The sequence below is a fragment of the Corythoichthys intestinalis genome, chromosome 6 (assembly GCF_030265065.1).
Source record: "Corythoichthys intestinalis isolate RoL2023-P3 chromosome 6, ASM3026506v1, whole genome shotgun sequence".
In the NCBI taxonomy this organism is placed as follows: domain Eukaryota; kingdom Metazoa; phylum Chordata; class Actinopteri; order Syngnathiformes; family Syngnathidae; genus Corythoichthys; species Corythoichthys intestinalis.
In genome coordinates, this window is record NC_080400.1 from 26,499,835 (window position 1) to 26,521,073 (window position 21,239).

Genomic DNA, 21,239 nt, shown 5'->3' on the forward strand with positions numbered 1-21,239 from the left:
CAGTTTGCTGAAGACATGTCAATAAAGCACATGGATTACTGGAAACATGTCCTATGGTCTGATGAGACGAAGATTAATTTGTTTGGTTCCGATGGTCTCAAGCATGTGTGGCGGCGACCAGGTGAGGAGTACAAAGATAAGCGTGTCATGCCTACAGTCAAGCATGGTGATAGGAATGACCCCCCCCCCCCCCCCCCCACCCACACACACCTCTATTCTATTCTCTATTATATAAGCTGCACACAGACCAGTTTTCATTGTGTCAAAGTGTCATTTTCTCAGTGTTGTCCCATGAACAGATATACTTAAATTCTGCAGAGATGCGAGGGGTGTACTCACTTTTGTGATACACTGTACATCAACACTAAATGTTATGTTATAAAGAGCAAGCTGAAGAGCCAGAGAAGGTCAGCTACAAAACTGCAGTGAATGTTATTATTTCTGCTGCAGGGCAGAGGTAATGAATGCTTGTGATTATATTTGCATCATTGCATCAAAATAAGCTGAAATGGATGTTTTTTTTTTTTTTCACTTTTGAAAAATTCACGAATCTCACCATTTTGACGTACAAAAAATGCTTTATTATAAATAGTGAAAAATACAAATTAAACAAGGAAATAAATAACACTAATAAATATAATAGTTATGAATAACAAAAAAAAAAAAAACGTTTACATAGAAGTTGGCCAACATGAGAGCGGGCCAAATGATTTTGATTACTTTTCTTTTCCTGCTAATATATACTGTATATAAAATATTTAAATAAAAATCTTAATTAGGTGTTGGGGCACAAACAATTGTGCTCTATGAAATCTACCTGGCAACGAGAGCGACAATCAAATTTTGATTGAATATTCCTAATCTGTCTGCTTGCTTAACTTTTTATTGCAGTTCTGATGTTTAACATTAACATTTTAGATCATGTTTTGCTAAGTCCACAGTTGGAAAGAGATATTTGGATTCAAATGTTCATGGTCTAACAGTAGCTATTATTTTTTTCATGTCTGCTGATCAAAAACCAAATGTTTTTAATGTTGCTAGAGTTCACTTTAGGTGGTCTCCAGATGAGATGTAGCCTATCGCTCTATTAATGGTGACAGCTCTGATTTGGAAGCCCCTCATTATCGCGCACATCGCATGTCGGTCTTTGAAGCTGTCCCTTTCCCACATGTGGGGCACGTCCTCCTGAAAAGCACACACACACGTGCATGTTTGTAATCAATACATGTAATACATACAAATCTTTAGACTTAGAACTAGTGAGGAAATGGCAGATCAACAGTAAAAGTTGTTTAAAAAATTACCCATGCAGAGTTCAGTCCTCTATTCCCTCTCTCCTCTGTGAAACATGTCTGTAAAACCAACAATACAACATTATGTAGTACATCCAAAAGGGATTAGATTGTCTTTATAATCATTCCTGGCTCTATCCATTCTATACCTCACTACCACCACCCCAAAAAAGACCCCTGCACACCTTCAGGTTGTGGATTATTTTCAAGGTGGAGTTGAGGAGCTTTTCTTCTTCGGCACTCCTGTGATCCAACTTAAGGTACGACTGAATGAGAGCATCATAGTAGGTCACGTCCTTCATGATGCTCATCACACATCCACTCTGTGAGTACAAGGTGCATTATATATATTTGGATTATTGAAAAAGAAAAAGGTGATTGAGTTTCTTTTTAACAGGTTATTTTAATTCTCTTAAAGGGATCAACAGCATAGCCCTCACCATCAGCTGACAAGATAGCTCCCGCAAACATTGTGCCATGCCTTCCCATTGGGGGCCGACCAAGGCAGAGCGTGTGGCTTTAATTTTGAAAAGCTCAAACACACGCTGCGTTCAAACGCCGGATTTAGGTGGAGAAAGGACGAAAGTTTAACTGCATGCAAGCAGGCAGGAATGTCTCAAGATTAATTTGGTCAAGGATTCAAAGTAATTATTATAATGAATAGCCCCATGCATGCACTTTGAAACATTGTGGAAAAAATGCATGGAAAAAAAATAGCGTAACTTTAGCTCGAAATATTTACGTAAAATGAATGATAACTGCCTGTTTTTCTTTGCTTTTAACCAAGAATGTAGACTGTTCTATGTTGATATCTATAGAGATTCCGAGATGTATGCATTTATTTTCAAGAATTTTTAGTTAAAAACGCTCTTTGTTTAGTGATGGGCGCGATGTTGTATTCATACACAGTAGCGTAACTTTACATTCAAATTATCAGGTAATTTTCGGCAAACTGACAGTTTTTTTGTGCAAAAAAGTACTGATTTAGACATTTCTGTGTCCATACAAAAAAAAAAAAATCGCTTTTTACGTGTGTTATTTTACGTAACATTTCAATCTAAAAACGACGAGTGTCAGATAGCCGGCAAGATGTGCCTCCGTGCTGAGACAAAAGTAACATCGGAATGCAACTTAAATAACTTGTGATTGTATATAGAAATATGTAAATTTTGCTTTTGTTGAGTAAAATTAAGATGATTCTGCATGCTTTCCTCAAGTATTAAGTTTTTGATGTGAAAATTGTGTGATTTATTAGTGGCTGAAAACTTGCACAAAAAAAAAAAAAAATTAAGTTGCTTTGGGCAAAAAATGATATATGTTAAATCTTGCTATACATCCTGAAATTAGAGGTGATTATCTCTGCATTTGAAGATTTTTGAGCATCCAACGAAAAATTTGAGAATTTTTTAGCCTTTTTAAGTTTTGCTATACTAAAAAAATAATTAATCGGAATTTTATTAGGGAATGACTTTGAATTTCGAATTCTGTCGCTACTCACGGAGACTCATATATGCCTAAGGGCGGTGCCTGTTTTGGTTTTAGGTTGCTCGCGGCTTTGGTTTTGAAAATATTTGAATTTTAAGTTTTTGAAAATAGGCGCCCCTTACAGATCGGCCTCGAGTCCCGTCAACTGATAGTAAAGTCTATGTTCACGGATAGAAAGACCTGTAGTTCTTAAAAGATAAACGTTATTATGATTTAAAATAATTTGACATTGAAACCCCTCTTGATGTTTTTGGTTTTATACAATTTGTAAAATTAGTTCAACTAGTAGGTCGCCATTGTTGTTGACATCGCAGGGCGGTGACGTCACATGGTTATGGTGCTGGGCTTCCTGAGTATGACTCTAGCGGCATAAACATGTCATCTGTTCAACCCTTTCAATTGACAACACTGTCGATATTTCATGAAATGAGCAGCAAAAGCAAAATGAATAGGAAAGACGGGATGAGACAAGAGTAGGGGAAAAAAAAAACAGTGTTCTGCCAAAATGTGCTACACCGACGAAACGTGTGAATAAATAAATATAGCTACATTATACAGTATGCAATAAAATGCATTTTACAGATCAAAATTTTGGGTACAGTATTTGTGCTATCAACCAAGTGTTTAAAGGGAACCTCAGAATAAAAGCAGAATATAAGACTTAAAGGCTCCAATAAGCCACAATTGTTCTCTTTTACTAAAATATGTTATTAGAAACACATAAAATGTTGCCATTGATTTAAAAATCTGTAATATGTAGTACATGTTTTGACCTACGGAGGGCGCCATGTTTTGTGCGTGCAATGGGGGCTCGGGGTGATGACATAGATTGTCACTGTCAGTAGAAGAACATTACCGGGTTACTCAAATTCCTTCTACGCGGTGAGACGTCCAAAACATGCACACATCGGTTATAAGCGGCGAGGACTTACTTTTTGTGTTTTTATTGAGTCTTTTATTACCTTTTCATTGCCTCAAAATACTTTTTGAATGCGTTTCCCTCTCATACTTTTAAGCATTGTGTTTTCTTGTGATAACTTTAAAGCAGATTGTTGATCTGTTGACCACATCAGTCACATAGCATATTTAAACCAACCATATTTGATATTACGACATTTAAGTATTTTCTCAAGGAATCTTTAGTATGTTCTATCTCTATGCATCTAAACAAAACAAGCTGAAAGCGCACGGTGGTACTTTGGGTGTGAAATTCGCCTCTTGTAGGACGTCTCACTGGTGTAGCACATTTTGGCAGAACACCGTTTTTTTTTACCCCTGCTCTCGTCTTGTCTCATCCTGTCTTTCCTGTTCATTTTGCTCTTGCTACTTGTTTTGTGAAATATCAACAGTGCTGTCAGGGTCATTAATGTCCTTATCGGGTTCAAATTGAAAGTGTTGAACAGATGACATGTTTATGTCGCTAGAGTCATACTCTGGAAGCCCGGCAGCGTAACTATGTGACGTCACCGCCCTGCAACGTCAACAACAATAGCGACCTACTAGTTAAGCTAATTTGACATATTGTATATAAAAACGAAAACATCAAGAGGGGTTTCAATATCAAACAATTTTAACTCATAATAGCGTTCATCTTTTAAGAACTACAAGCCTTTCTATCCCTGGATCCCTTTTAGAGTTCTTAGTGAAGTGATCTGCAAATAAACAAAAAATATAAGTTACAATTACCTCATTAAAGGACGTATTCCTTTGGGCCATGCAGGTCAAACTCTGTGGAGCAAAATGTACGTATAGATCATTTCACAGTGGCTTTGTATCACTTTACTTTTCTTGTATTGGTATTTACTTCTGTTGAATAGAAGGCTATTTGGAAAACAATGTATTTTGTGGAGTAGAATACATGGTAAAAAGTCAAGAATAGTTTTCATTTTAAAAAAACAAAGAGTCACCTGTTGCATATTAGGTGCGCAGGCTTGAGCTGTCTCAGCTGTGCTGCTCACATTTGCGTTACTGGATGGGATGCCATAACACATAATTTCCTTTAAAACATTAATACAAAAAAATACATTAAAGGATAAGCAATGATAATAATCACCTAAATGAATAAAAAAGGTACTTACACTTTTGATAACAAGTCCACTGATATTAGTCAAGAGGCTCCTAAAGAGCGGCGAGCATTTTAAGAACTTGTCCGTGCTCAGGTGGTTGTGCACCGGCATTGATGTAGTTGTATGCCAGTTCAGTGTGGAAGTAAGGAGCAAACAGCTGATCATATCTGAATGGGAGAAAACACAAATTAAGTATAGTGTTGAATCCTCTACTTGGAAAAAACAGCATTATTTTGTCTTTTGGGACTCACACAAATTAAAGTTTGCCATTTTGTCTGTTCGATGAACTGCCTCTCTTTTACCTGATGGGGTTTTATATATATTGTTGTTGTTTTCATTATTCTCAGGGGGATATTCCTGTACCACCAATCCCACCCCCGCCTTGGAGAGGTTCACTCATAAGCTAAAGGAAACCTAAAATGCATTATGTCATTTCCTCATTGAAACCTGAAAAAAGGAAGTCTGTGTGTTGAATTGTAGTATGAAAAGGTTAGCTCGAAAGTGTTGTGAAGACTAACGTTGCGCAGACGTGCAGTGCAGAGGCGTTCTTGAGTTGTATGGTTTCATTCGTAAACTTTACATAGTGGCAAAGGTCGTTTTTTATGATAGGGGGCGCCCAACATGCATTATTGTTAGGATTAAAAAACCAAAATGTTCCCCCTAAATAATTTACACATGTGTAAAACATGCTTGTGATGAATTATGACTTTTGAATTTAAAGTATTACTCCGGTGAAATATTGAATTAAATGAATTAAAAAAAAAAAAGCATATTACATAACTTAAGAAAATATGGAATAAAAATAAGTGTGTAGTCACTCTTTTCATATTTTTAAAATACTTTTGACTCTTTTACCTCCATTGACAATAATAGACGTCTAATCGTGTGTCTTTTTTCTTCCATCTGCTGAGATTTAAATGAGTTTATCACCAGTAGACGTCTATTATTGTCAATGGAGGTAAAACGAACGTTCATTCGCTGCCACCCTCCCACTTCAAAAGGATTGGACGTCTATCACTGTAAACAAGTTTATTAGGGCACCAAGTGGTGCAAGAGCCCTATTGGAATGCAAAGGGTTATTATTATTTTTTTCATGGCAAATGAAAACGGGCAAACTGGAGGCTTTAACATGCTCGAAAACTTACCAATATTTGCACATACATGCGGTTTGGCCTAAACTTTGAGAATTTTGTGACCTTTCGAAAAAACGTATCAAAATTGCTCAGTGGTGCCCCCTTGAAATTTTCAAAATTGCATCTCCTATTAGTTTTTTTAAATGTATAGCGGTGAAATTTGGGGAGTCGATACCTTGTGCAAAACTGCTCCAAAAAGTCTCTTGCATCCATAGTCCAAACCCATGAGGAAATCGGGTATTTTTTGACTGATGTGATTGAATGTGAAATACAGTATCTATTCAGTTACAGGGTGCATATCTGGGACATTGGCACCTAGGAAGTTAGGTGGATCCTGCTCAAAATTGGTGAGACTGTTCATAAGACATATGAGATCTTAAGTTATCAAAATGGTGAGTTTTCATTCATGGGCCCGACCTGGGCAAAGTCCGCCTTTTTTTTAAGCAAAACGCCAAAGTCATTAAATTACTAATAACTTATTTTCATATTTGTCTTGTATGTGAGCTATCCCAGCCTGAACAAGACTGCATTGAAATATTACCCATTAGGCCCGGCAACCCCTGCTGGGAACAGGAAACGCCCTCTATTACGAGACAGGCTCCTTTTCCAAGGGAAAAACATCAATTGACTTCAAACCTGCATCAGGAGGGACTTAAGACACATGTTCTGGTGCCTGATGAAAAATATTGAGGTTTTGTTGAGACAGAAAGTTCCAAAAAGGAAAGTGAAAATGACGGTCGCTATTTTGTCGTGCCACAATTTTTGAACGGACATAACTTGGCAGATATACAACATATCTGCACTAAATTTCCCCTGCTTGGTGAGGGTTGGACCCCGAAGGGTCCTGTAGGGGTCATTAGCATCAACCCTTACAGCGCCAATTGGTGGCAACAGAAAGTCACTCATTTTACCTAAACATGCCCAGGTCTTTTCAGGTTGGTCATTGTAGTTACAATAACTTTTGTGGTACTACATTTTAAGGCCCATATCCACATGTCAATGTCTGTTGCCGTGACGACCCTTTGTTCACCATTAAAAGTAAGTAGATGTCTTCAGGGACTGAGGCAACTTATAGAGCCACGAAATTTGGCACACTTGGTCGAATTGGCCTAATTAGAAGATTAATTTTGGTTTTGAATGAGGTCATAGCTACACAGCTCAGTAGCGCCTAATTTTTTGTAGGACCCTCTTCAATAGGGTTTTTTTTCCGCCTAGGTGTGTGAATATATTTCAAATACCCCAAAAAAAAAAAAAAAAAAAAAGAGGCCAGGTCTGAGCATATTAGGTTCTCATGAGATGATGAGAGGGGGACGATATGCCGCATTATGACCTGTGCGCCGCCCGAGTTGTGCCAAACTGCGGGGGCCCGTTCAGTCCTGCTTGCAGGCCTAGCTCATTTTATTTTTTTCTTGTATTTCTGCGTATGTACAGTGTATCACAAAAGTGAGTACCGCTCTCGCATTCCTGCAGATATTTAAGTATATCTTTTTATGGGACAACAATGACAAAATTACACTTTGACACAATGAAAATTAGTCTGTGTGTAGCCTTTATAATAATTTATTTTCCCCTCAAAATAACTCGAAATATAGCCATTAATATCTAAACCCCTTGCAACACAAGTGAGTACACCGCATGGGAACTACGTTCACCCCTAAATGTCCAAATGAATACTGCTTGTCATTTTCCCTCCAAAATGTCATGTGACTCGTAACAGGAGTGCTGTCAGCATTGCTGCAGAGATTGAAGAGGTGGGGGGGGGTCAGCCTGTTAGTGCTCAGACCATATGCCGTACTCTACATCAAATTGGTGTGCATGGCTGTCACCCCAGGAGGAAGCCTGAAGACGGTGCACATGAAAGCCCGCAAAGAGTTTGCTGAAGACATGTCAACAAAGCACATGGATTACTGGAACCATGTCCTATGGTCTGATGAGACGAAGATTAATTTGTTTGGTTCCGATGGTCTCAAGCATGTGTGGCGGCGACCAGGTGCGGAGTACAAAGATAAGTGTGTCATGCCTACATTCAAGCATGGTGGTGGGAATGACCCCCCCTCCCCACCTCTTCAATCTCTGCAGCAATGCTGACAGCACTCCTGTAACGAGTCACATGACATTTTGGAGGGAAAATGACAAGCAGTATTCAATTTGGACATTTAGGGATGTATGTAGTGTCTAAGGGGTGTACTCACTTTTGTTGCCAGGGCTTTAGATATTAATGGCTATATTTTGAGTTATTTTGAGGGGAAAATAAATTAACTCTATATTATAAGCTGCACACAGACTACTTTTCATTGTGTCAAAGTGTCATTTTGTGAGTGTTGTCCCATGAAAAGATATACTTAAATATCTGCAGAAATGCGAGGGGTGTACTCACTTTTGTGATACACTGTATGCAATCACATCGGTTTTATAGAACACAAAGGGTTAATTAAGGAATCCCCCAAAATCAGATTGAAGAAAAAATTTTCACTTTTTTGGAGAGGAAAAAAAACACCTGACATCACTCCCTTCTTACGTATCCCGCGGTCTCTTTTAACTAGAGCTGTCCCGACTAGTCGACGTTTCGACGTCATCGATGACGTAAATGCTTCGACGGGCAAAACATACCGTCGACGGGTAATGACGGGTTAAAAAAAAAAAATTACATGCGGATAAAGACTAGAATGGCGGGCGCTCGCGATGCAAGCGGTGACAGCGGCATAAAGCCAAAAAAGCGGACCAGAATGGCCACAGCCTGGAATTATTTCAAGGAAAATATGGAGTTTGCCACTGTGTGTACTCTTTGCTAAGCTGAGCTCGCATACCACGGTAGCACGTCAGCTATGAACAAACACTTGAATCGGGTAATTTTGGAAGACAACTTTGTAACGATTTAAAAAAAAAAAATTGAAGTTGCCTTTTTGTGCATCCTATCAATGTGAATCATTAAGTTTTTTCCCGACGTACTTCACGTTTTTAATCTACTCTGCTGTCGCTCCCTTAAGCTGTAGATCTCGACATCTTTGTGCACAGCATGCAGATTGTATTTATTAGGATCATGGAAGCTCCCACTTGGGGAAAAATATCCTGTATATACATAGTATGATAAAAATATATATGGAAACACAGCACTGGCCTGCTTACAATAATCCATGACTGCACAATTGTTAGTTACTTTCTATTATAAAGTATTATTGTGTATGTGGCGGAAAACACAGACAAGACAGAAAAAGCAGTTTCTGTTCTTGCACTCCTCTTTAAAAGAAACTGTAGTATTTTAAGCCAAAACAACTGTTGTGTTTGATAGAACTATGTGCCTATATGCTGCCATAGCAGATTCATGGCGCATTAAGCCCCCAAACTATTTTTAATTTGTCCGTTTTACCCAAGAAACCCCCGTTTACAGACGACGCGCAACCGCTTTTGTTTCAACCCAGCCATAAAACGATGATAAATATAAGTGATTACCTTCACTTATATTTATCATTCAAAATGTGTGTCATTTTAAGCTTAGAATCATTAATTGATGTGTAATTGATGATCGCATATTTTAAACTTTTAAACAAATTACGTCACAATGAAAAAAATTGGCGTCTGCAAAAAAGTCACGGATATCTACCTCATAACTATCGCTTAATTTAAAAAAAAATTTTTTTACTGTCGCATTTTCCCCAATATTTTAGATGATAAATAATTGATCCAAAGAAAAATGTATATAAAAAAAAAAACATTTAAAAGGGTAAATATAGAACATCTCGACCACTCCTTGATGTCTCCGATTTCTGCATCGCAACCGTTGTTATATTACCATGTTTCACCCATAAAATCCCCCCAAAATCCAGCTGTGGCCATTCACAGCTGTGTCTTGACACTCAGTGATACATGCAACATTGAGTTTTTGGATCGAAAAAAGGTAAGTGCGTGATAATATCTCGTTAAAGTCATGGCGTCTGTAATTCTGCTATCGCGTGCTCTCACCTCCAAATAGGGTTTCGCTGTTTAAGAAACTGTTTAAAAAAAAAAAAAAAAAAGCCCTCCTGTCCGAAATTTTTCTTCCCCCAGAAAACTGAGATTTTAAGCTTTCCAGTGATGTATCACACATGTATATCGGACAATTTTGAAATTGGCCAAATTGGGGGTCTCAGAGCGGAACTTCAAGTCACCTGATTGTTTTCCGCCATATACATATAGTAGTATACTATAAAATTAATACTATATATTTAATTTTTGTTACTATATGTGCCTTTCATTCAAAATAATCGTGGTAATATTTCAGTGTGCCCTCTGCTTTATCTATTTTCAGGTTAAAACAAAAGTTAAATAGTTTTTCCCCTCCCCAAAAAATGCGGAATGCACACCAGAAAGAGCATCTGAACTGAAAATGATTGTCCGGGACATGAGGCCCATTGCAATTCATTTTACATTTAGAAACATATAGACATACCATAAAAAGAGTAAGAATTGTTTTGACTCCTGTTAAAAAGGTGAAGTCGCAGTGTGTCCGTTTACATTTTTTTTGCACTAGTTAATGCCAGCAGCATTTGACCTCATTGTTTGTGATTTATTATTGATATTTATTAGGGCTGTCAAAATTATCGCGTTAACGGGCGGTAATTAATTTTTTAACTTAATCACGTTAAAATATTTGACGCATTTAACGCACATGCCCCGCTCAAACAGTTTAAAATGACAGCACAGTGTCATGTCCACTTGTTGTGTTTTTTGGTGTTTTGTCGTCCTCTGCTGGTGCTTGGGTGCGACTGATTTTATGGGTTTCAGCACCATGAGCTTCGTGTAATTATTGACATCAACAATGGCGAGCTACTAGTTTATTTTTTGATTGAAAATTTTACAAATTTTATTAAAACGAAAACATTAAGAGGGATTTTAAAATAAAATTTCTATAACTTGTACTAACACTTATCTTTTAAGAGTTACAAGTCTTTCTATCCATGGATCGCTTTAACAGAATGTTAATGCCATCTTGTTGATTTATTGTCATAACAAACAAGGTACTTATTTACAGTATGTTGAATGTATATATCTGTCTTGTGTCTTATCTTTCCATTCCAACAATAATTTAAAGAAAAATGTGGCATGTTTTATAGATGGTTTGAATAGCGATTAATTACGATTAATTTTTAAGCTGTGATAAACTCGATTAAAAAATTTAATCGTTTGACAGCCCTAATATTTGTTATTTATTTATACGTTAATAAAGAATTTAGGTTTTCCAAAATGTTTTCTGTGAATTAATAAGCTTCAACAAAAATTTCATTATAAAATTGGTAAAAAAAAAAAAAAAAAAAAAAAATGTTAGATTAGGCGACTAATTGTAAAAATAGTTGGCTGACTAATCGCGAGGAAATTAGTCATTTGGGACAGCCCTACTTATGACCTAAAAAAAAAATACATGCATGAGAAGTGATTTGATGCCGTCTAGCCTGCAAGCGAGAGCAGTGTGGGGATACCGGGAAACTGCAGTGGTGAGCAAGTGTCATTCAACAGGAGTTTCCTGGCCTTCAACCAGTGGAACTTGACTATCACTCTGTACACATACAGGATGACTGGTGTAAACACTGGTGGTCAGCATTTGTGGTAATTAGATCACACCAAGCGGACGACAAAAGAGGAAGCGTTGAGCAAATGAGCTTGTGGCAGAGACGAGTGTATATGAAACAAAGTTTATTCTTTATTTTACATATCTGTACATAAAGATTTTCTTCCCTCAAATAAAGTTTCTGAACACAGTAGGATGAAAACGATTATTAACACACCGATTCTTTTGGAAAATGACTCGTGTCCGAAAAAAATCAACATTCACAAAATGTTGAAGAGCAATTCGAGTGAATGTATTTACCAAAAGCTACGACTCCACTAGAAGGCAGGCATGTTTCCTTTACACTCTTTTAGCACCTTCAAATGAACATTTCTCAGTTGAAAACTACCATTTGTGCAGAATAAAAACAGGTTGAAATACTTTACAGTCCAACTTAAAATGCTCCGAAGATAATTAGCCATCTTTTTTTTATACAGTGTTGTTTCTTTTTCTCTCTTTCTTTCTTTTTTTTTTTTTAATGTTTTTTTTATTTTAAACCTTAAGACTTGACTTTCTACTAAAGTTTTCACTATGACTTGACTTTTTTCCCCACAATTTTTGCATTTGACAGTAATAATTTAGTGGTGAATGTAGAAAGTTGTTAGGAAACGAGCGAAGCAAGGCCGATCACTGCACAGGAAGCTGGGACAGAATCCATGACAATACACAATCCCTTTCCTCTCCTCCTTCTGCGGGGAAGTAGGATGCTCTCCCCCTGGATTAAGCCACACGAGCGGATGAAAGATGGCGGCGGGAGATTGAGGGGCTGAAGGCTGGCGAGCGGGTGGACGAAGCGGGACAGCAGCGGGGGGAACTAGCGGGCAAACTTGGATCAAGATGGAGGTGGCATGGTTTGATGAAGGGCTGTATTTGGTTCAGGCGGGTGGTGGCGGTAAAGCGGGGACGGGGTGGGCCGCATCTTATTTGGTCAGGGTCTTCTCAGCCAAATGTTTCTGCTGGCTCTCAGCATGCCTGGAAGGAAGACAGACAAAACTTTGCTTGGTACGAGTCCACATTTGACAAAAGTCTGACAAAAGCCTAAACCAAGGGCTTTCTCTGATTAAGCACTGACATACATTTAGAATCTGAATTCTAACACAGCTTTAGAATATGAGTGAGCCGTTGTTGATTCCTTTACTTCAATATACCAGCGGAAAGAGGCTTCATGCTGTTTTACAATTCTAGTTTAAATTACCTAAATTAAACATGATGCAAATAAAATTACACCATTAAAAGAACAACGTACAGAACTTTGTCTTAGCTTCATGCTATCAACCAATGAAAAACCCCATGGCTGAAGTAATGAATAGGAGCAGTGATACTATCATTTTCGAGAGCAGCACACATGTAGGCCCAAAAACACAATGATATTCACAGGCATACTGTATATTCGTTTTCCTCTCTAAAAACATAGCATAACTGTCGCTTACATTGGTTTGGGAGCAATAGTCACCTTTTAGCTGATTTTTGTCTATACAAGTGAGGGGCAGAAGTATTTGCATCCCTTGTGATTTTGCAAGTTCACCCACTTAGAAAACAGGTAGAGGTCTGAAATTTCAATAGTAGATGCATTTCCACTTATAGAGACATAGTCTAAAAAAATTGGAATTCACATTATATGACTTTTTTTTAAAAAAAGAATTTATTTTGTAATTTACTAGGGTTCATAAGTATTTGTACCCCTGAGAATCAGCAATAATTATGACACTCAAAGAGTTGTCAGTTTACCTTAAAAATAGTCCACCTTTACTCCATGAGTAACCACCACCCACCACCAGTTTGAGCTCATAATTGTCACCTGTGCACCCCAAAGTCAGTCATAATCCAACTGCTACCATGGGCAAGACCAGAGAGCTTTCAAAAGACACCAGAGAAAAAATTGTTGAGCTCCACAAAGCTAGAAAAGGCTATGGGAAAATTGGAAAGCAGCTTGGTGAGAATAAATCAACAGTTGCAGCAGTTGTTAGAAAATGGAAAAGACTAAACATGATTTATAATCTACCTGGGATTGGGGCTCCATGTACAATCTCTCCTCGTGGGGCATCACTCATGATGGGAAAAGTGAGGGCGCAGCCTAGAACTACACAGCAGGAGCTGGTCAATGACCTGAAGAGAGTTGGATGCACAGTTTCAAAGGCTACTGCCAGTAGAACACGGTAGAACGGTGCAATGGTTTAAAATCATGCATTGCTCAGAAGGTTCCCCTGTTGAAGCCAGTACATGTGAATGCCCCTCTGAAGATTGCCAGGAGCCATCTGAATGATGCAGAGGGGTCATGGGAGAAAGTCATGTGGTCAGATGAGACCAAACTAGAACTTTTTGGTGCAAACTTTATTCGTCTGTGTGGAGGAAAAAGAAGGATGAGTACACTCCCAAGAACACCATCCCCACTGTGAAATATGGGATTGGAAACCTCATGCTTTGGGGCTGCTGTTTGGCAAAGGGGACAGGACTGCTGTATTGTATAAAGCAGAGGATGAATGGTGAAATGTATTGGCAGATTCTGAGCCACAACCTCCTTCACTCAGTCAGAGACTTGAAGATGAGTCAGGGCTTGTTCTTCCAACATGACAATGATACGTAGCACACAGCAAAGCTGACCAAGGAGTGGCTGTGTAAAAAGCATATCATGGTTCTGGAGTGGCCTAACCAGTCTCCAGACCTTAATCCAATAGAAAATCTTTGGTTGGAGGTTAAACTTCGTGTTTCTCAACGACAGCCTCGAAACCTGACAGATCTAGGAAGAACGGGCCAAAATCCCTGTTTTCATATGTGAAAACTTGGTGAAGAACTACAAAAAAGCGTCTGACTTCGGTAATTGCAAACAAAGGCTTCTGTACTAAATATTAGCACTGATTTTCTCAGGGGTACAAATACTTATGAACCTCGGAAAATTACAAATAGATTACTGATTAATCATACAATGTGAATTCCGGATTTTTTTAATTTTTATTTTTTTATTTATTTTTAGCTTATGTCTCTTTAAGTGGAAGTGCATCGATGATTGAAATTCCAGACCTCTACCTATTTTCTAAGTGGTAAAAAAGGGTGAAAAAAACTTCATGTGAATAATATAGTATAATATATAAATATTGTTGGAAACCTTTTATTTATTTATTCATGGACAGATGAAAACATTTTGAGTAATTGTTGACTAAAACTAGACGAAGACGAACACATTTTGAAACGACTAAAATATGACTAAGACTAACAAGTATTTTCGTCCATAAGACTAAGACGAAAATGAAAAGGGCTGCCAAAACAACACTTTTTACCCTCTCTAAAAATGTTTTTAAAAAATTTATTCATTCTTTCGTGTGAGCTTTATCAGCTCTACAAAAGTTCTATCACATTAGACTTCAATAGCAGTTATTGACCTAATTTGTAGATTTTCTATTGTGTGTATGTGTTTGTTATGTATTTTCTCAAATCAGACTTCAACCTTTTGCAGTGTCATGTGAATCTAATCTAGTTGATGTCACCTACATAATATTAGCAGTGGGCCTTCGATTATGTCGTTATTCTGTCACAATGAAGGTTTCTCACCTGGTGAGGTCCTCAATGTCAACAAGCATGGCATCTTGTTCCATGTGGAGCTCATCTCGGACCACCAGCAGCTGTACTAACTCCTCATTCAGACCTAAACGGCACAGGCAAAATGAGAAGGAACACATTCTTTCATCCGTTGGTTCCAGACTATTACATTAATCACCCGATATTATGGATTTGCACACTATTTAACTTACATACATTGTTGATGACCCCCCCCCCCCCCAAAAAAAAAAAAAATGAAGAAAATGGTCCAGTAATTTTGTTGTTTGGCCCATTTTCCAAAAACAGAGGTTAAAAGGAGCGATTTCGTACTTCCGTAACATTTCAATGCCGCAAAGGATGTGCTCCCTCTTCCAACTTGTATGTCAATTATTCACCCAGAAAGTAGTGTCAGAAAAAGAGGCATTTCACATAACGGTTAGGGTTTTAATTTTAAATTGGGTTTAAAAAAAAAAAAAAAAAAGTGGCTTTAACCCTTTCACGCACAAGTTATATACCGTATTGGCCCGAATATAAGACGGCCCTGATTATAAGAGAACCCCCTCTTTTTCAAGACTCAAGTTTGAAAAAAGACTTTTTGAACACCAAGTAAATTTTAATACAGAAAATAATTACTGTACATCTGAAACAAATGTTTATAACAATTTATTTGAGAGAAAGCATGTTATTTTTCCTCATTCAAATCTTAATATCTGAACATTTAAATATGTAAACTAAAGTGCAATCACATTCGTAAATGAATGGTTTCTGGTTTTTGAAATGTAAATAAACCAATCTATTGTGATAAAACAACAAAATTGCAATAACTGCATTAACCATCAAAGTGAGGTCTAACTGTAACTGTAGTCTTGAAATAAATCTGAATAAGGAAAAACACTGCAATAAAACAATGCAAACTGGTTAAACTTGAGAGTAGCTGAGATGTATCATGACAGAACATTACTCCTCAAGTTCAGCATTCGCTTCAATGATATCTGGCGCCATCTAGCGTCGTGAATGGGTATAATGTCTAGACTCCGAATATAAGACGACCCCCACTTTTTTCACTTATTTCAGTGCAAAAAAACTCTGTGTTATATTCAGGCCAATACCGTATACTGCACTGACACGAGTCTACTGCAGTGACTACTGTCTCTGAAAGGGTTAAAGAATAGAATCAACAACTTCAAAACAACCGCCAAAAGTCTTGTGATGTTAAGCGTGGTGAAGGCGCATCAAACCAGATCTTTTAGGTACTTTTCAACGAGGAATACGAGCAAAAGAATTCACTTTGTAAGCTGTTGTCACTCACAGTTTTGAACTTTGTGGTTACTTTGGTTTTTTTTGAAAAGTCATCTGTGATTTGTCTCAGTGACAGAGAGTAAATTTTGAAGTAAATGACAAAGAACAGATGAAACTGAGAAACAAGTTTGACCTTCACACCAGCTGAGGGTCTGAGATACAGTAAATTGCATGTGTGTGCTGTGTTGTACTGAGTATGAAGACAGCGTTTGTGACTTACTCTCAATCTGGGAGTGGAGATCGTTGACGATAACCTGGAGCTGTCCCAGCGTCATGTCTCTCAAGTCGGTAGGCTTCAGGCTTCTTTTCATGAGACATTCACTGATGTGAGGCATATGTGGGAGCTGCCGGACAAAGGACACAAGCATATTTAATATAGACGGCAAGCTTCCTTCATATCATACGTTGTTGTGTGTTTTAGGCAAGCTAACAGACATATTGCGTTACAAACAGTTCCAAATCTGAAAACAGGTTTTATATTTCTGATTTGAAAAAATTAGCTAGGCCTAGTGGCAATAAGTGGTATCAAAAATGGCAGGAATAATGCACCTAAAACAAATACAAATTTTCATGGCGACAACGTAGTATTTGCTTAAAATTGTCTGTAGTACTATAGTGTACCTTCATTTGTAATTAATTGGAAGATCTCGTATGCTTTGATAATTCATAACAAATTAAAAATACTTGAATGTAAAATACAATACTTATTAAGATAGATGGTAACTTGTAAAAACATGGTATATTTTGAGAATGTTGGAGTTGTCTTTTGTAATGAATACAACTATTAAAGGGAGATAAAAATAAATATAAATTAAAAATATAATATGCACTAAAAATAAAAATGCACTACATTATTCTGCTAAAAACATTAATTTTGGAAATTTTAAAGTATCATATCTACCGTATAATGTATACAGAATTCAAACATAATAAAATGATAAAATATTGTATGTCACATTTTAAATATTTGTCACAAAATAAAAATCAAACCAAATTTTATTTCTGTAGGGAAAAAGTTGATTTGTGGGGTTTCAGATGCCAAAAACATGTGATTTAAATTTTACAAAATAAAGGGCATTGATATGAAGATCCAATAATGTATTGAATAATTTATATAAAATAAAAATAAATTTTAATCATAATACCTGATTAATTTTAAGGTGTCATGTTTAAGGTACTCTACTGCAATTTTTGATATTTTTTAGTTATGATATACCAGGGCAGTACAATTCAAATATTGTATTTATGCACATAATCACGAACATTTGTGACATAAAATTGCTGTCAATCGGGTAAGACACATCTTTTGCTATTGATTTTTGTCCAGACTTGCTTCTTCTGCAGTTGGTTGCGATGTGTGACGTGACGTGTAAATATCCAAGAATAAAATCTGGGAGGGGAAATGCACTCTGTCATGACTCAAGTGATCACCAGAGGGCAGCAAAGTAAGTACTAAATTTGCTGTGAGTATATGCCCCTGTTGTGTCCACATATAATTTACTATATCATTACAGTTTCAATGAACTCAGCGGCTGCCATTGACCTCGCTGGACGTCCAATCCATTTGAAGTGGGAGGCCTGGCAGCGAATGAACCACTTCTACTAAAATCATATATATTCACAGCAGAAAGATGAAAAAATCCACATGATTGGATGTCCATTACCGTCAGTCGCAGTCTAACATTTAATGAGAAACTGAATTGAAAGCATTCCATTTAGCTGTTGTTGCCTCTTTTTAATAAACAATAAAATGTCACTCAAGCCAACACGTTCATAAGCCCAAACAGCAATTCCCACCTCCCAGGTAAACAAATAGCCCTGAGGCACTTTCAATATTTGCACGGCCTCTGCTAGTTTCCTCGGCAACCTTTCACTGTCATATTGTGGAGGTGTCAGTGTCGGTTTTGAGTGGCTCAGATGGTGACAAGGAGACAGTTTCTTGTCATACAACAAAAATGACAGTGATAGTTTCTGTCATGAGCATAAAACTAGTGGCCAGTAAATCCACCGAAAGAAGATGAGTCAATGCAGCACTGATGAACTACGAGGACATTCTCTATCTCATGCGGTTGGATTAGATGTAGCAACTGAAAATGACATGGAGAGCCTCTTTATTTGTGATGAGTATGACTCATTTTTGATTTAGAAGGTTCCTGTTTCATTATATTATGTCTGCTCGGCCACATTTACATCATAAGCGATAGCAGTTTCACACACAGCAAAATCACGAGTGTTAATTGAACTCACACGGAGTTAAAATCAACACATTTTCTGAGTTTATATTACGGTATTTTTCAGACTATAAGTCGCAATTTTTTTCATACTTTGGCTGTGGGTGCGACTTATACTCTGGAGCGACTTATGTGTGAAATTATTAACACTTTATTATATCATTTCACATGTGTTTTTGGTGTTTAGGGAGTGACACTGATGGTTTGGTAAACTTGTCAGCATGTTCTTTATGCTATTTATCTGAATAACTCTTGTTAGCTATGTTACGTCAACATACCGGCCACGTTCGCATTTCGTTGTTCATGCATCATATAACATTATCATACTGTGCACTTATTCAGTATGTTGTCTCTATTGTATTTTTTATTTTAAATTGCCTTTCAAGATGACAAATCTGTTCTATATGTTGGATTTTATCAAGTAAATTTCCCCCCAAAGTGCGACTTATACTCCAGTGCGACTTATATGCTTTTTTTCCTCTTCATTGCGCATTTTCATGCAGGTGCGACTTATAGTCCACAAATACGGTATGTAGTTCTCATGGATTCTGAGTTAAAATATTAGCACGCTCCAAAGTGTTAACTTTAACTCAATAATAGTGCTAAATATCTGACTCTGTCAGCTCTGTTTAACAACATATTAAAGTGGACTTTAACACTGAATTGCAATATTCACTTCGTTTTTTTCCGTTTTATGACACGTGGAAGTTTATTTTTGAAAATAAATTGTGTTATTTCCTTAAAATAGTTGCGTTATTTTCGAATATTCATTGTGTTGATGTTAAGCAAAACTAGGTAACTTTTCAACCTTTATAAAATATTTTACAACATTTCTGATAATATGTCGACTGACAACCAGTTGAATGATACCTCTTTTATATCGTGAGAGGGTCCGTATCGCTTTCACCGGCACTAATTAACTTTGAGGAGGGTGCAGGAATCCTGCCACACACACAAAAAAAACTTTAAATGTGCTGACTGCTTTACGGCATACGTCACTTCCCCCTTTCCCCATTCTCTATAGAGATGGAAGTCGATGCAAACGCTTTCGTGTGAATTCTGCAAAGATAGCAAAGCAACGAAAGAGACAAAAAAATAAAATTGTCTAAGGAGGGACAAAAGGGAGGCTACCGGGATATACATAATTGACATTGGCCCCGCTCTCAATCGGTGGCGTGACGCCCCACCCCCAACCAACATGTCAGCGCTGATGAGTTCGCAAGGGGCCACATGGTTGCTAACTGTCTTATAGCCACATCTGCATTATGAATGAATTATTACTACCACACGGTTGCTAACTGTCATATAGCCACAACTGGATTCATTACCTTATTACTATTCATCCTTCACACAGCCGCTGGAAACAGAAATATTGTTTAATTCATCTGCAGGCGACCAGGATTTTTGATTGAATGATGATTTTACGACACTGTGCGGGTGTGCGCTCGTACTCATGGGAGATGCAGTCTTCCTTAAGGCAAATTACTACCGCTTTTGTATAACGGTGTCGCTAAAACGACAGCGGGGAGCCCAAGCCCAGAATGCGGGTAAACTGGCAGTTGTAACCAATGTTTATTGACGTAAGGTGTTGAATTATTTCTGTAAATCCCGCGGGTCACGGGACTGCTACGGGACTCTCACGGGATGGGAGTCAACGGCTAGGTTCAGACTGCAGGTCTTAATGCACAAATCTGATTTTTTTGGGTGTTTTTCCGACTCGAGTGAGGCATTAACTCTCAAATCTGATCTAGGTCACTTTCGTATGTGTTAAAATTCGATTTGGGCCACATTTTTCCAGAACGTGGCTGCGGTCTTAAGTTTCCTACATCGGAATTCATGGAGCAAATACTTCAGGAAAGCGCGAGAGAGGTAGGTAGGACGGCAGCGATAGAGCTGTGTATTAGCGTTAGCGCCTAGCTTGAACTCGGCTTTTTGGCAGGAGGCGGGCTTGACCATAGACATGAATAAAAGGATAAGCCTGCATGCTCGACTTTCTGTCTGTGAGCCAAATAAGCACCAAATGAGCAATATTTCAATATTGCTTACATGGCCGAGAATCAGGTGGGGCAACCTGTGTGTGCGTGATGCACGCACAGTGTGTGGATGCGTTCTATCAATTCATATAAACTTTGAATATAAGACTAAAGGGGGATTCTTTTCAGTTCAGTTCAGTTCAGTTTATTCGCACATCAAGATACAGTACATGTCATATTTATGTCTGTGATTTGTGTATTAATTTTTTTGAAAACTAGAAATTGTAATTTTTCAAGAAAAAGAGAATGAAGTTGAGATTTTATGAGAATATTTTTGAAAAGCTAATATTTAAAACCCTTTAAAAGAGGTGGTTAGATTTTTTAAAAATATCCGCTGTAGATTGATGGGCTTGTTTTATTGAACACATATAGCAGTAGGCTGTGGCCTTGATCCCTTTTAAAATTCTTTGTGTGTTCAGTGGGAGAGTGACAGTGATGCTCTGTGACTGCTGAGCACTGCTACGTTCCTGAACACACCAGTCAATGCTTTGCGCTGGATGAATTATGGATGGAGTGTGGCTGGCCTTCCTCCACTTCCCTGAATAAGTAAAACCCGCCACTTCCGCTTATAAATACGACTTGTGT

General features: G+C 37.6%; 2 protein-coding genes across 4 annotated transcripts in view; both read right to left on the minus strand.

Annotated features, from left to right (window-relative positions):
• Window positions 1-722: 722 nt before the first annotated feature.
• On the minus strand, window positions 723-5,205 carry il12a (interleukin 12a). Its single transcript, XM_057839620.1, has 6 exons — window positions 4,856-5,205; window positions 4,685-4,774; window positions 4,464-4,505; window positions 1,478-1,615; window positions 1,305-1,352; window positions 723-1,185 (listed from the first exon to the last, which is right to left on the minus strand). The coding sequence occupies exons 1-6, from the start codon at window positions 5,006-5,008 to the stop codon at window positions 1,045-1,047; spliced, it is 612 nt and encodes a 203-aa protein (XP_057695603.1). The 5' UTR covers window positions 5,009-5,205; the 3' UTR covers window positions 723-1,044.
• Window positions 5,206-11,628: 6,423 nt separating this feature from the next.
• Window positions 11,629-21,239, minus strand: part of schip1 (schwannomin interacting protein 1) — a 489,903-nt gene continuing 480,292 nt past the window's right edge. For all 3 annotated transcript variants that reach the window (XM_057838692.1, XM_057838693.1, XM_057838694.1), the window contains 3 exons: window positions 16,611-16,734; window positions 15,104-15,197; window positions 11,629-12,529 (listed from right to left, as the gene is read on the minus strand). In XM_057838692.1, the coding sequence (XP_057694675.1) occupies window positions 12,478-12,529; window positions 15,104-15,197; window positions 16,611-16,734 (270 nt within the window). In that variant the 3' untranslated portion in view covers window positions 11,629-12,477. The remainder of the gene's footprint in view (window positions 12,530-15,103; window positions 15,198-16,610; window positions 16,735-21,239) is intronic.